Source organism: Rhinatrema bivittatum, chromosome 2 (genome assembly GCF_901001135.1).
Source record: "Rhinatrema bivittatum chromosome 2, aRhiBiv1.1, whole genome shotgun sequence".
NCBI lineage: Eukaryota > Metazoa > Chordata > Amphibia > Gymnophiona > Rhinatrematidae > Rhinatrema > Rhinatrema bivittatum.
In genome coordinates, this window is record NC_042616.1 from 164,715,086 (window position 1) to 164,728,756 (window position 13,671).

Genomic DNA, 13,671 nt, shown 5'->3' on the forward strand with positions numbered 1-13,671 from the left:
TAGCAGAATGCCTCCTCACAAGTGGGTGATATCATCAGATGGAACCCAGTCCTGAAACGTTTATGTCAAAGTTTCTAGAACTTTGACCATACCTTACTGGGTATGTGCAATTGCCATAAAGCAAAATGGCGCCTTCTATTGAGGAGGATGCTCTGGAATTAATTTACTCTGGCATGTCAGCAGATGGAGTTATTTGAAGAAAGAAGAATGAATCAAGATGAAAGAGGAACGAAGACTCCAAAGCCTTGGCTTTGATCTACAGGCCAGGGTCTAAACCTAGGATGAGGCCCTGATGTTGAGGCCTGGTCTCTGGGCCGGGCTCACTCTGGCATCAAGTTTGAGTCTGGGCTGAGGCCTAGGCATCAGAACCCAGCCTATGGGCCAGTACCCACCATTGGGCTTGAGTCTGGGCTCTGGCCTAAGCAGTAGCTCAGGTGTTGGGACTCTGTCTCCAGTCTGGGGTACTGTGTTGGCCTAGGCATCAGGATCCAGCCTCTGGACCAGGCCCTGGCATTAGGCCCTGGCTTCGGGTAGCTGGGTCCCATCATCGGGCATTGACTTGTGTCAAGGCATCTGGACCTCGCATTCAGCCTGGGCCCAGGCTTAGAAATAGGCCTCTGGCCAGGCCCTTATGTTGGGCCTTGTTCTGGGCTCTGGTCTAGGCTTATGCTCAGATGTCAGGACATGGACTCCGGACTGGGTCCTGGCCTCGGGCTAGGGATCAAACTCTGGCCTTGGCCATGGCTCAGGCATTGGCACTCAGCCTCTGGACTGGGAATTGGCATTAGGTCTGAGCCTGGGCTGAGGCTAAGGGTCCACTGTCTAGCCTAGGGTCTGGCACTGGGCCTCCGCTAAGGCATCAGAACCATGCCTAAAAGCCAGGGTCTTGGCTGAGGTTGCAGTGACCTACCATGGCCTAGGCCTATGTAAGGCCAAGACTTTGGCCTAGGCATAGGCTATACCAGCAGATCCCTATCAGACTGGGCAAGTGGGGGCCGGGAAGGATTCTTGCTGCTGCATTTTCCTGGGTAGGAATGATGGGTGGTAGTGATATCAGGCTTCAAGAGGTACAGTTTCTTTTTTTTTTTTTTTTTTTTTAATATTCCTTTTCATTTTTTAAACTAAAGAAATGATGATAAACATTAAACTAATCAAAATTCATGGGATGCCCCCCAACAACAGACCAAAAAACAAAATACATTTTTTACCCCTGCACCCCTAATGATACCATGAATCCATGCAGGAGCCCCCTCAGTGTAATTTCTGAGGTTTTTTCTTTGAGAAGCCAACTCCAAGGGGAGGCAAGTAGATTTCGTGAGTAATGGACGGCCGGCACCATCTTTAAAAATGGCGCAGGCCATCCAGTGCTCCTACCATGTGACAGGGGCAGGCCAATGGCACGGATACCCTGTCACATGGTAAGGGCAAAGGGCCATCAGTGCCATTTTGATTAGTGGCAGCTGACGCCCCAAGAGTGGGAGATTGCTCCCGGGACCCCCACAAGACCACCAGGTAATTTTAAAAAGTTTTGGGGGGGGGTCAGGAGGGTGGGGGAAGCTAAGGGATCAGTTTTAAAGGGTCAGGGTGGGTTTAGGGATTGCTGTTTTTCCCGTCCTCCCCCAAAACGATAAGAGATCTCCACGAACAATTTTGTTGGGTTTTCCTATTGGTTTCGGGGAGCCCCCGATTTCTGACGACATTGAAAATCTGCATACATGTGAGTCACGGAGGGAGTTCTCCCACATCCTTACCTGTACCACCTCTTAAGGATCTCATGTACTTGAACTGTGACAATCTCCTTGGGGGGAGCTCCACAAAGTAGTGGATGTCAGATATATTTTTCTGGTCTCATCCTCCTTCTGAAATGGAAATGGAATAGCTTCCGCCATTCTCTGTATATAGTTGGCAAAGGAGAGAACCTCTGGTGGAGGCTTCCTTCTTTCAAGTGAAGGAGAGGGTCATAGGGAAGAACTATCAGTTCCTCTTCTTCAAAGATATCTCCAGATCTATAACAGGAGTACGTAGAGCTTGAACCCAAATGGTACGTCAGAGTTGATGACCCTGATACAGTCTGGCCAGCATACAAGGTCTCAGAGAGGGAAGCACTTGTCTGTTGGAGCCTGGACCCTGAGAAACTCCTGCATCTTGAAGAAGCTTCCCTTACCCCCACCTTGATTGGTTGGAGATGACCATCAATGCAGTAGACATTAATAATGATTCCCCTCCAGCAACTGACACCAGTAACAATGTCAGTACAAAACTGTTGGGCAGCTCCAGGCGCTCCCTCAATGGCTGGACATTGGTTTGCATTAACACCAATGCTGTTGATGCTGGGTCATCAATGTTCTGCATCATCTTGTCCAAGGTATGATGGATCTTCCTGTGCAGCTCCTCCTCAAAATGCTAGTTGGGAGGCAGGAAGCAAGGCCATATCTTCCTGAGAAGTCAGAGGTGTATCAATGACAGACCTCTGGATCCCTGGAGGCTGTTGAGACTCCTGAGAATGCATCAAGGATGAGCTTTCCTCTCCACAGGAATGCTTCAGGAGAGACACAGACAAAGCCTCTCCTGGCATTGGCATTGATGGAGTCTAATGCTGATGCTTCTTGGGCTTTGCCTGATGCTTGGCAATGGCATCAGAATTCTTTGATGCTGGAACCAAAGAGATTGAACCCTTTGCCTCCTGTAAGCGAGAGGAGCCTGGCAATGGTCTGTCTCCATGGTTCTTCCCAATGTTCGATGATGAGGCGGTTCGATGCCCTTTCAATGTTGCTGCATTCAGTGCAGATCTTGGGTCCATCGATGTTAATGCCTCTGATGCCAATTCTGATGGATCAGCCTTATAGTGCCTGAAGTGCTTCTCCATGAGCTCTAACCAGGAAAGGCACCCCCCTAAGGTTCATGGTCATGCAATAATCAGGATGTCATACATAGTCTCCAAGTACAGGACACATCATGATGATCCATGATAGACATGATCCTGTCACACTGGTGATACCATTTGAAGCCATCTGCAGGCTTATCTATGACCAGACAAAAGCACAAAAGTCTAAAAATGTGATGATGTGAGTGATCAATGCCCCCGGTGCAGCGGAAATAATGCACTGCCAAGGCCCAAGAAAGAACTGAAACTTACAAAACTAAATGAAAAATCTACTTAAGGAACTCTACAGAAGATAAACTAGAGCACAGGCCCCCCTGATAAGTGATTCCTGTTGGCTTTGGATTCAAGAAAATCCAAGGGAAGCAGGAGAGTGAAGATCTGTGACTTGTGAGATCCACACAAAAGATGAGACTGAAGGGGTCCCCACATGAACACGTGGTATCATTGCATGCCACACATGCCCAGTGGGACATGGTCAAAGTTCTACAAACTTTGATATAAAAATTCTGGAATCAGCCTCCATCTGATGATGTAACCAACTGCTATCCTGTTTGTTCTCAGAGAATTTAGTTTATGGTGGGGAGAGGCAATTTGGGAGGAGGCACTTCTTACAGTCAACAAGCGCATTTAAAAATAATTAATTTTGAGGAAAAAAAAGCATTTTTCCACCGGTACTTTTACATAGTTCTGCATTTTATGCAATATAGAGATGAACAAAATTCTGCACATGAGTAAATTTCACAAATAATTATTCACCAAGTTGACCCAAATATTTTCTTTGAAACATGGCAAGAAGAATACTGTGGATCAAATTCTTCTAGAAATTATCCAGAACATAAGTCCATAACCAATCAGGGAGTAATTTTGTAACAGCCTGCATAAGAAATTCAGCAAATGCGTGCAAAAGTTACACCATCTTAAGCGTGTAAGTTTGCTTTGAAAATGACCCCATCAAAACAAACCCACACACAGTTCCACCTGATAATTTGTGTGCAGGAAATTGTCTGGGAAATTTACGCACATGCTTTTGAAAATGCAAAAGGTATGCATAAAATCCAAACTCTCCGCCAACTCTGCCCCCCGGGAATACCTCCACTCAGTCCAGTAAACGTATACGTATCCAGGACACACATGCATATGCTTGCTTACCCGCCTGTTGGGTGGGCAATCTCACAACAAGCCATTTCCGCAGGTAAAGCACATTGTACCCACAGAAATGCCTTTGAAAATTACTCTCCCGATGGAAATAATTGTACTTGTCTCTCATATTGCACCAGTGAAAGTTAGTTATGCACATGGCCTAACATCATGCTCATAAAAGTAGTGAGGATGACGGAATCATTTTTCCAGCCTTTTCCTATAACATGGTACAGCCATGATTTATACTGTCGGTGCTGGAGTGCATTCCTGTATCAGTGCAAGCATTCAGGAGGCATGTATGACTCTCTTAACAAAGGATGGGAGGGGGGAGGTCATACCCCCAAGCTCTGCTGAATACTGATCCACTGGTTGCAAGGCTGGGGACATAGCTTCTGTGTGGGGGATAAACTTTTAGGGACTTAAGAGGATCACATTAAAAAAAATAAGCAGCGTTTGTTTTCCAGAATACTATTTACTGTTCAAAGTTCAGCAGGTACAAAACTAGGCACAGTCCAGTGTACAAAACAAGAAAAACAGCAATGTACTAATGCTAAGAGAAATCAGGGAAACTAACCAATTTGGCAGTGCAATAATAATAGGAGATTTTAATTACCGATAAAGAAACATGTCTGTATATCCACATAAGAACGATCTGAGTAACATCAAGAAACATACATTGTATCACAATTTTTTGATTTTTAGGTGCTATGGTTTTTTTCAACTTAATATTTCCACACAAATCATTTATGAATTTGGGACCTTCATAACACCCACGGTGCTACAAGTATGCACTTGAGTTTCACACCTTTGTGGGTCCTTTTTAATCATAGGTCCATTAGTCCAACTTTTGCAAAGTAATTTTTAACTTTTTTACGTTTTGCTTAAAACTCAAAGAATTGTACTTCCCTTTGTTCTTTGAGGCGGTATCGGAGTCAAGGATCCGATGCGCACATTTCGCGAGCCGCTGCTTCAGGGACGTCTCGTGCTGACTCACTCTGCCCGGTGCACCTCTGGATACTTCACAGGGTGCTGCTGCGGAAAAATCTCTAGGTACTTGTATGCAATTATTTTATAGAGGTCCCTCCGAATAGTTCAGATCTGCCACCTTTCAGGTCATTAGATGATTGAGAGGTTAAAGGGGCTCTTAGGGAAGATAAGGCCATTGCAGAAAGACTCAATGAATTCTTTGCTTCCGTGTTTACTAATGAGGATGTTGGGGAGATACCTGTTCCGGAGATGGTTTTCAAGGGTGATGAGTCAGACGAACTGAATGAAATCACTATGAACCTGGAAGATGTAGTAGGCCAGATGGACAAACTAAAGAGTAGCAAATCACCTGGACCAGATGGTATGCATCCTATGGTACTGAAGGAACTAAAAAATAAAATGTTTGATCTATTAGTTAAAATTTGTAACCTATCATTAAAATCATCCATTGTACCTGAAGACTGGAGGGTGGCCAATGTAACCCCAATATTTAAAAAGGGCTCAGGGCGATCCAGGTAACTATAGTCCAGTGAGCCTGACTTCAGTGCCAGGAAAAATAGTGGAAACTATTCTCAAGATCAAAATCATAGAGCATATAGAAATACATGGTTTAATGGAACACAATCAACATGGATTGACCCAAGGTAAGTCTTGCCTAACAAATCTGCTTCATTTTTCTGAAGGGGTTAATAAACATGTGGATAAAGGTGAAATGGTAGATGTAATGTATTTGGATTTTCAGAAGGCATTTGACAAGGTCCCTCATGAGAGGCTTCTAAGAAAACTAAAAAGTCATGGGATAGGAGGGTATATCCTTTCATGGATTACAAACTGGTTAAAAGACAGGAAACAGAGAGTAGGAGTGGTCAATTTTCTCAGTGGAAAAGGGTAAAGAGTGGAGTGCCTCAGGGATCTGTACTTGCACCAGTGCTTTTCAATATATATATAAATGATCTGGAAAGGAGTACGACGAGTGAGGTTATCAAATTTGCGGATGATACAAAATTATTCAGAGTAGTTAAATCACAAGTGGATTGTGATACATTACAGGAGGACCTTGCAAGACTGGAAATCCAAATGGCAGATGAAATTTAATGTGGACAAGTGCAAGGTGTTGCATATAGAGATAAATAACCCTTGCTGTGGTTACACGATATTAGGTCCATATTAGGTGCTACCACCCAGGAAAAAGATCTAGGCATCATAGTGGATAATACTTTAAAATCATCAGCTCAGTGTGCTGCAGCAGTCAAAAAAGCAAATAGAATGTTGGGAATTATTAGGAAGGGAATGGTTAATAAAATGGAAAATGTCATAATGGCTCTATATCGCTCCATGGTGAAACCGCAACTTGAATACTGTGTACAATTTTGGTCGCCACTTCTTAAAAAAAATATAGTTGTGATGGAGAAGGTACAGAGAAGGGCAACCAAAATGATAAAGGGGATGGAACAGCTCCCCTATGAGGAAAGGCTGAAGAGGTTAGGGCTGTTCAGCTTGGAGAAGAGACGGCTGAGGGGGGATATGATAGAGGTCTTTAAGATCATGAGAGGTCTTGAACGAGTAGATGTGAATCGGTTATTTACACTTTCGAATAATAGAAGGACTAGGGGGCATTCCATGAAGTTAGCAAGTAGCACATTTAAGACTAATCAGAGAAAATTATTTTTCACTCAGTGCACAATAAAGTTCTGGAATTTGTTGCCAGAGGATGTGGTTAGTGCAGTTGGTGTAGCTGGGTTCAAAAAAGGTTTGGATAAGTTCTTAGAGGAGAAGTCCATTAACGGCTATTAATCAAATTTGCTTAGGGAATAGCCACTGCTATTAATTGCATCAGTAGCATGGGATCTTCTTAGTGTTTGGGTACTTGCCAGGTTCTTGCGGCCTGGTTTGGCTTCTGTTGGAAACAGGATGCTGGGCTTGATGGACCCTTGGTCTGTCCCAGCATGGCAATTTCTTATGTTCTTATGTACACCAGCAACAAAAGTATTAGCATTAATCCTTATGTTGCTTCAGTATTGTTCCACAATAATAGGATCCTAGTATCTTTCTAAAAAGGCCTATATCTCTTCAGCCCTAAACAGGGAAAACTACAAAATCCCCTCTTCTCACTCTGAGTTATCCACTAGTGACAGGCTTGTAAAAGGAAGTTCTCTCTATGATTTATGGGTCAGATTCCTCTTTCTTCAACCTTTCACCACTCATACTGGATCACACTTTCCTGTGGACCAAGAGACCCAGTCCCTTGGCTTCTCTTCCTGGTCCCTTCATGACATCTCTCAACTGAACTCTGATTCAGCTCAACTCAGTGAGTTATGGAGTCACCTTTTATAGTCCTTTGGGAATGGATCTCCCTGTCATGTCATGTCTAAGTGACATTGCTTACCCAGGAACCTCCCATAGCTGAAATACTCCCAATATTAACAGGGTGGGGCTTAGACAGCCCTACACATGATTTTCACAGTGGAGGGTAATTGAATCAGCAGAAACTTCTGATCCATTTGGCCTTTTCTTGTGCCACTAAATGATACACTGATTTGTACTGGATCCAGAACACTTTAACTCTAGTAACTGCTATATTTTATGCAGTCCCTCATCCTGGTCAGCTCTTGGGCATAAGGGCACATGAGGAGGGCCACAGGCCATGCAAGGCCCCATGTCCATCCCAGGGTTCCTGCATGGCGGAGGAGGGGGGGGGGGGGGAAACAGGTGTTCAAGGCCATTAGGGTTTATGTATCTCTTGCGGGGGTTCTGCACACCAGGTTCATTCACACCAAAAGTCACTCTTCAGCTCTGTTGTTCCAAATAAAGTCTTTACTTAATGAAACTGGTGGAAAAACACAAAGTTCAAAACAGTATACTTAAGTTAGTAATCTAAAGCTGCAACTCAATCCAGAAAAATCAGAAAGGTTGATCACAGTCTCTCTTCAACTTCCAGAGCATGCCGTCTCTTTAGGACAGGTACCCTTTCCACCCTGAGCCTCCTAGTACCTATATAATGGCTATAATCCTCTCTCTCTCTCTCTTTCTGCCTGTGTTAGGCTGCTTGTGGCAGGACCAATCTCTGACTGTGGTGAACTTCCCCAGGCAGGATGCCCTTTCCTCTGGAACCTCCCAGGACACTGGTCCAACTCTTCACAGTCTTCTTCTCTCTTCTTCCTCCCTGGAATTCTATTCCTCCACATGACTCCTCTGAACCCTCTTTTGGGGAGACAGACCCTAAGGAGCCCCTCTGTGGGAAACAGCTCTAGAAATTTACTAGGGAGGAGGAATAGCCTAGTGGTAAGAGCAGTGGACTATGAACCAGGAGACCAGGGTTTGAGTCCTGCTGTCACTCCTTGTGACCTTGGGCAAGTCACTTTACCCTCCATTGCCTCAGGTACAAAAACTTAGATTGTAAGCCCTCTGGGGATAGAGAAATACCTACAGTACCTGAATGTAAACTGGTGTGATATCTTGATCGAGATTTATTGATTATTTTTATTATTATTATTTTTATTATATAAAAATAATAAATAAATAAATAAATAGCTTCACAGCCCTGCTCAATCCTCCTTCTCATTTGAGAGCAGAAGTTCTATAGCACTACTTTGCCCCTCTCAGTAGGGAGTGGTGCTCCAGCTCCTCCTCATCACACTGACACTAACCTGACATTGCCAACAGCCAGGGTCTGTCACACTGAGGGCACTCAGACCAGCTGAAGCCACTTTCTGCATGTTTGTAAAGGGCAGGGACACTTTCCTAAGGCTAAAAAGGGCACGCCTTTTAATTTATTTAGCAGAAGCCTCTACTGCATGACAACTCTTTTTAATAATGTCTATTTTGCTGTAGATTCAGTTCCTTTAAGTATTCCATGCACCTAATTAGTAGAGATGTGAATCGTGTCCTCGATCGTCTTAACGATCGATTTCGGCTGGGAGGGGGAGGGAATCGTATCATTGCCGTTTGGGTGTTTAGAATATCGTGAAAATCGTTAAAATCGTGAACCGGCACACTAAAACCCCCTAAAACCCACCCCCGACCCTTTAAATTAAATCCCCCACCCCCAAATGCCTTAAATTACCCTGGGATCCAGCGGCGGTCCATAGCTAAATCGGGGGAAGGGGGAGGGCAGGAAAACCGGCACACTAAATCCCCCTAAAACCCACCCCCGACCCTTTAAATTAAATCCCCCCCCCTCCCGAACCCCCCCAAATGCCTTAAAGTACCCTGGGGTCCAGCGGCGGTCCGAAACGGGCTCCTGCTGTTGAAGCGTGTTGTCTTCAGCCGGCGCCATTTTGCAAAATGGCCGCCGCAAAATGGCGGCGGCCATAGACCAACACGATTCGACCGCAGGAGGTCGCTTCCGGACCCCCGCTGGACTTTTGGCAAGTCTTGTGGGGGTCAGGAGGCCCCCCCCCAAGCTGGCCAAAAGTCTCTGGGGGTCCAGCGGGCGTCCGAGAGCGATCTCCTGCCGCGAATTGTTATCTGTACGGATAATGGCGCCGGCCATACGCGTATGGCCGGCGCCATTTTCCGTATGGAAAATGGCGCCGGCAGGAGATCAACTGCAGGAGGTCGTTCAGCGAGGGTTCCGGACCTCCGCTGAACGACCTCCTGCAGTCGATCTCCTGCCGGCGCCATTTTCCGTACGGAAAACGATTCGCGGCAGGAGATCGCTCTCGGACGCCCGCTGGACCCCCAGAGACTTTTGGCCAGCTTGGGGGGGGCCTCCTGACCCCCACAAGACTTGCCAAAAGTCCAGCGGGGGTCCGGAAGCAACCTCCTGCGGTCGAATCGTGTTGGTCTATGGCCGCCGCCATTTTGTGGCGGCCATTTTGCAAAATGGCGCCGGCTGAAGACAACACGCTTCAACAGCAGGAGCCCGTTTCGGACCGCCGCTGGACCCCCGGATACTTTAAGGCATTTGGGGGGGGTCGGGAGGGGGGGGGGATTTAATTTAAAGGGTCGGGGGTGGGTTTTAGGGGGATTTAGTGTGCCGGTTTTCAGCCCGTTTCGGACCACCGCTGGACCCCAGGGTACTTTAAGGCATTTGGGGGGGGGAATTTAATTTAAAGGGTCGGGGGTGGGTTTTAGGGGGATTTAGTGTGCCAGTTTTCCTGCCCTCCCCCTTCCCCCGATTTAGCTATGGACCACCGCTGGACCCCAGGGTAATTTAAGGCATTTGGGGGGGGTTCGGTAGGGTGGGGGATTTAATTTAAAGGGTCGGGGGTGGGTTTTAGGGGGTTTTAGTGTGCCGGTTTTCCTGCCCTCCCCCTTCCCCCGATTTACGATTTTTTGACGATAAATCGGGGGAATTGGTATTGTATCGTGGCCCTAACGATTTTTGACGATTTAAAATATATCGGACGATATTTTAAATCGTCAAAAAACGATTCACATCCCTACTAATTAGAGGCCTTATTTACTAAGGCTTTTCTCCTGTGTCTATGGGAAAACCGCTTAGTAAATGAGGCCCTAGGCTCCTCTTCACTTGCGCATATAAGAATTGCAAAATAGAGGTTCAGTACCGAAGCTCCCTAGAGGGTCAGATTCCAGCTTCAAAGTTGGAAAAGCATTTCTGGATGTGGTATCTAGAAGAACATAAGAGAGGTTTGCCAAAGAGATAGGATGTATGGTGGACTCTCTTAAAATACTTCAGCAGCTGGAAAAAGGCTTCCATAGCAGCTGGTGGAGATTTTGCTATAACTATGGTGGCTGCATTATGACTTCAAGAGCAGGGAGAGTCACTGGATCTTATCTTGACAGACACATTTCTTCACTGCATGTGCCCTCCCAGTGACACAGCTGGTGATTTTTGGAGTCTAAAACCACTATTTCTAATCCAAGACTGAACAGATTTCTACACACGTATAATAGATTAATGCTCTGTGAAAACTTTGATTAAAAGCACGAATTAGCCCTAACAAAGACTAATTGACTGTAAGAAAGATTGTGCAAAGGGATATAATACATTGCTACTACAATTAGCTCTAATATGCATTAGAAATATTAACTATGTGTTCTTTGCTTCTTTTTCTTGTTTTTTAGTCTAAATTGGGTTACCTCACATTGCTGTTGTGCACAGGACACACGCTGATCTTTGGCTGGGACAAGTTCCTCTATACTTCTCGATACAGATGGTATCTTCCTCTGCCATACATGCTTTCTCTAGTTATTCCTTGCATTGTGCTAGTCATTAAGTTTGTTCTTATGACCCCATGTGTGGACAAAACAATTACAAAAATTCGTCAAGGCTGGGAAAGGAGTCCCAAATCTGCAGAACAGTCAACCTATAAGAATGGCAGCATTGCTGTGTAACCTGTTAAAATATGACAGATGTCAAGAATGCATCGCTGCAGTACGCCAGTCCTCAAACTTAAAACTAGAAAATGATCAAACTATCGTATCTGAAAATAAAGTAACAAATACAGTTCTCAAAGGAATTGGATCTTGCAAGATGAGAATCAATGTTTTTTCCCCAGCAGAAAGCACTGGTAAATGAAAACATACTTCTGGATGTACATATCACATTTCATTTAATTTGCTCATCGTAAAGAAAAAATATGCTAAAATATTTTCGTTATTCAAACATGTTACTATGTGTAGCAGAGATTTCCTATTTCATAGTATATTCTTGAGGACTATATTTTCATATCCCAGTTGTCAAGCATTCAGCCTCATGCATTTCTATACATCGAGTACTTTAACTGTGGTTGGTAGAACACTAGTAATACCAAATGGTTTAAAATGCATAGACGTACCATTTTGCAAACCTTTATGGTTAGAAATGCAACATTACAGATTAATGTTATAATATAACATAAAACAGGCAATTAAGGTTTACCAGCTAATATCTAAAAAGGTCTCTCACTTCCATTGTCTGGGAAAAATTTGTTTTTAAAACCCAGTTTAAAGCACACACACACATCCTTTTTGGTTTCATGAAACTGCACATAAAAATAATACAGAAGGACAATTTGTATAGAATCACCTGGAAGATTGCTTTAACATAGCCTCCCAGAAGGAAAAAAGTAAAGTTTGGATAGTTTCCTCCAGGTCCTAATCTTTCAGCCCTTTCAGAATTACTTCAATTCAGTTATGTGGCTTTTACAACAAGGGGACAAATGCTCAGGCACCAGAAACCTTCATTTACAGTAGGCAGGGTTCTATTCCTGGTCTTACATCCTAGGATTACCCTCAGAAACCCAGCTATCACAGCTGAGTTCCACCAGGCAAGGGATATGGGCCATGGCTTCCTTCACAACTTGGAAAAGTGTGCATTTCAATTAGCCAGTAGGTGTCACTTTTAAGCAATGCCTATGACTCCCATCTTCTTATGGGCAGGGTTAACTAAGAAGCAATACCACATTTTTATGCCACAACCATAAAATAGCTGTAACTTTTAAAAAGTCATGCTAGAAAGGATTCCATCCATTTATCACATCAATGAAAAATTATCATTTTATTTGTTACTTTTTTTTTTTTTACTGCACTTTACTACTTACTTTGCATGCCTCTGACAATGCATTTTCTGCTATTTCAAAATGTCCCTGGTAATAAAAGTTAGCAATTAAAAATGAAACCCTATGAAACTTACAAAGTGCAGTTAAAGATGGCATGAAAAACATATAATCATTAGCTTGAATTTTTTTTTTTTTCTAAACTGCTTCATGACTGGAGAGATTCCATTGTTAATGCTCACTAAGTCTGGCTGCTCACTGGCCAGCACTAATATTAAAATTTCAAATAATCAGTAACAGTGCCAGCCATTGCTAATTACCTACAGTATTTTAAATATGCATTTGCTTGATCAGAAAAACAATATTACATTGGTTATATACAGGCTTGCCAAAATCTTATATAAACACTTTTTTCATCATTGTCGTTTTCTCACTTGTAAAATACACTCTATTAAAGTTTTACAATGTGTGAGTAATGCAACAATATAATCCATAAACACCTGAGAATTTCTGTATATATCAGCATACCCCACAGTTGAAGCTGTTTACTGAATGTTGTGAACAAATTAAAAGGATATGTAATAAAAGAGTGTTTTGTTTTGATATTGCTTCATGTGGAATAATTTAATTGTTTAGGAAGAAGCTAGGCTGCCATTAAAATGTATAATTGCTGATGGATCAGCAGCTGTGCTGCTCTCTGCTACGTGGGAGATCTGGGTCAGATTCCTCAGCTTGATTCTGCTCCACCGGCTGGCCCCTTGGACAAGGGTACTCTGAAGGCACATTACTCAGGGTTCAGGCCTGGATTTCTCAATAGGCGCACTAGGCCTATGTGTAGGGCGGCAAACCTTGGGGTAGGGGTAGCAGCAGGCTGGCTGAAGATTTGCTGCCTTCCAGCTGTGCTGAATCTCACTCAGCAGAGAACAGCCCTCTGTTTTCTGATTCAGCCCCTTACCTTCCAGGGAACAGGAGAGGAGGGAAGTGAGCCTGCAGCAGCCAGAGCAAATAGAGGTCATTTAAGGTAGTTTAGGAGGGGGCTGAGTAGAGATTATTAGAGGGTGAGAAGAGAGGCTGGGGAATGAGATGGGGTTCAGCTGGGGGGGGGGGGGTATGTCTGTGTATGAGAGAAGGGGGAACAAGGATGGGTGGGCAGTGCTCGTGTGTGTGAGAGAGGAGGGAGTGGTGCCAGGTGTGTGCGAGTGTATGTCAGATTAGGTG

General features: G+C 44.2%; 1 protein-coding gene across 1 annotated transcript in view; it reads left to right on the forward strand.

Annotated features, from left to right (window-relative positions):
* The window catches only part of STEAP4 (STEAP4 metalloreductase), a 51,748-nt gene extending 38,692 nt beyond the window's left edge, over positions 1–13,056 (forward strand). Inside the window, exon 5 of the mRNA XM_029588825.1 lies at positions 11,042–13,056. Within this exon, the coding sequence (XP_029444685.1) occupies positions 11,042–11,311 (270 nt within the window). The 3' untranslated portion in view covers positions 11,312–13,056. The remainder of the gene's footprint in view (positions 1–11,041) is intronic.
* The last annotated feature ends 615 nt before the right edge of the window (positions 13,057–13,671 follow it).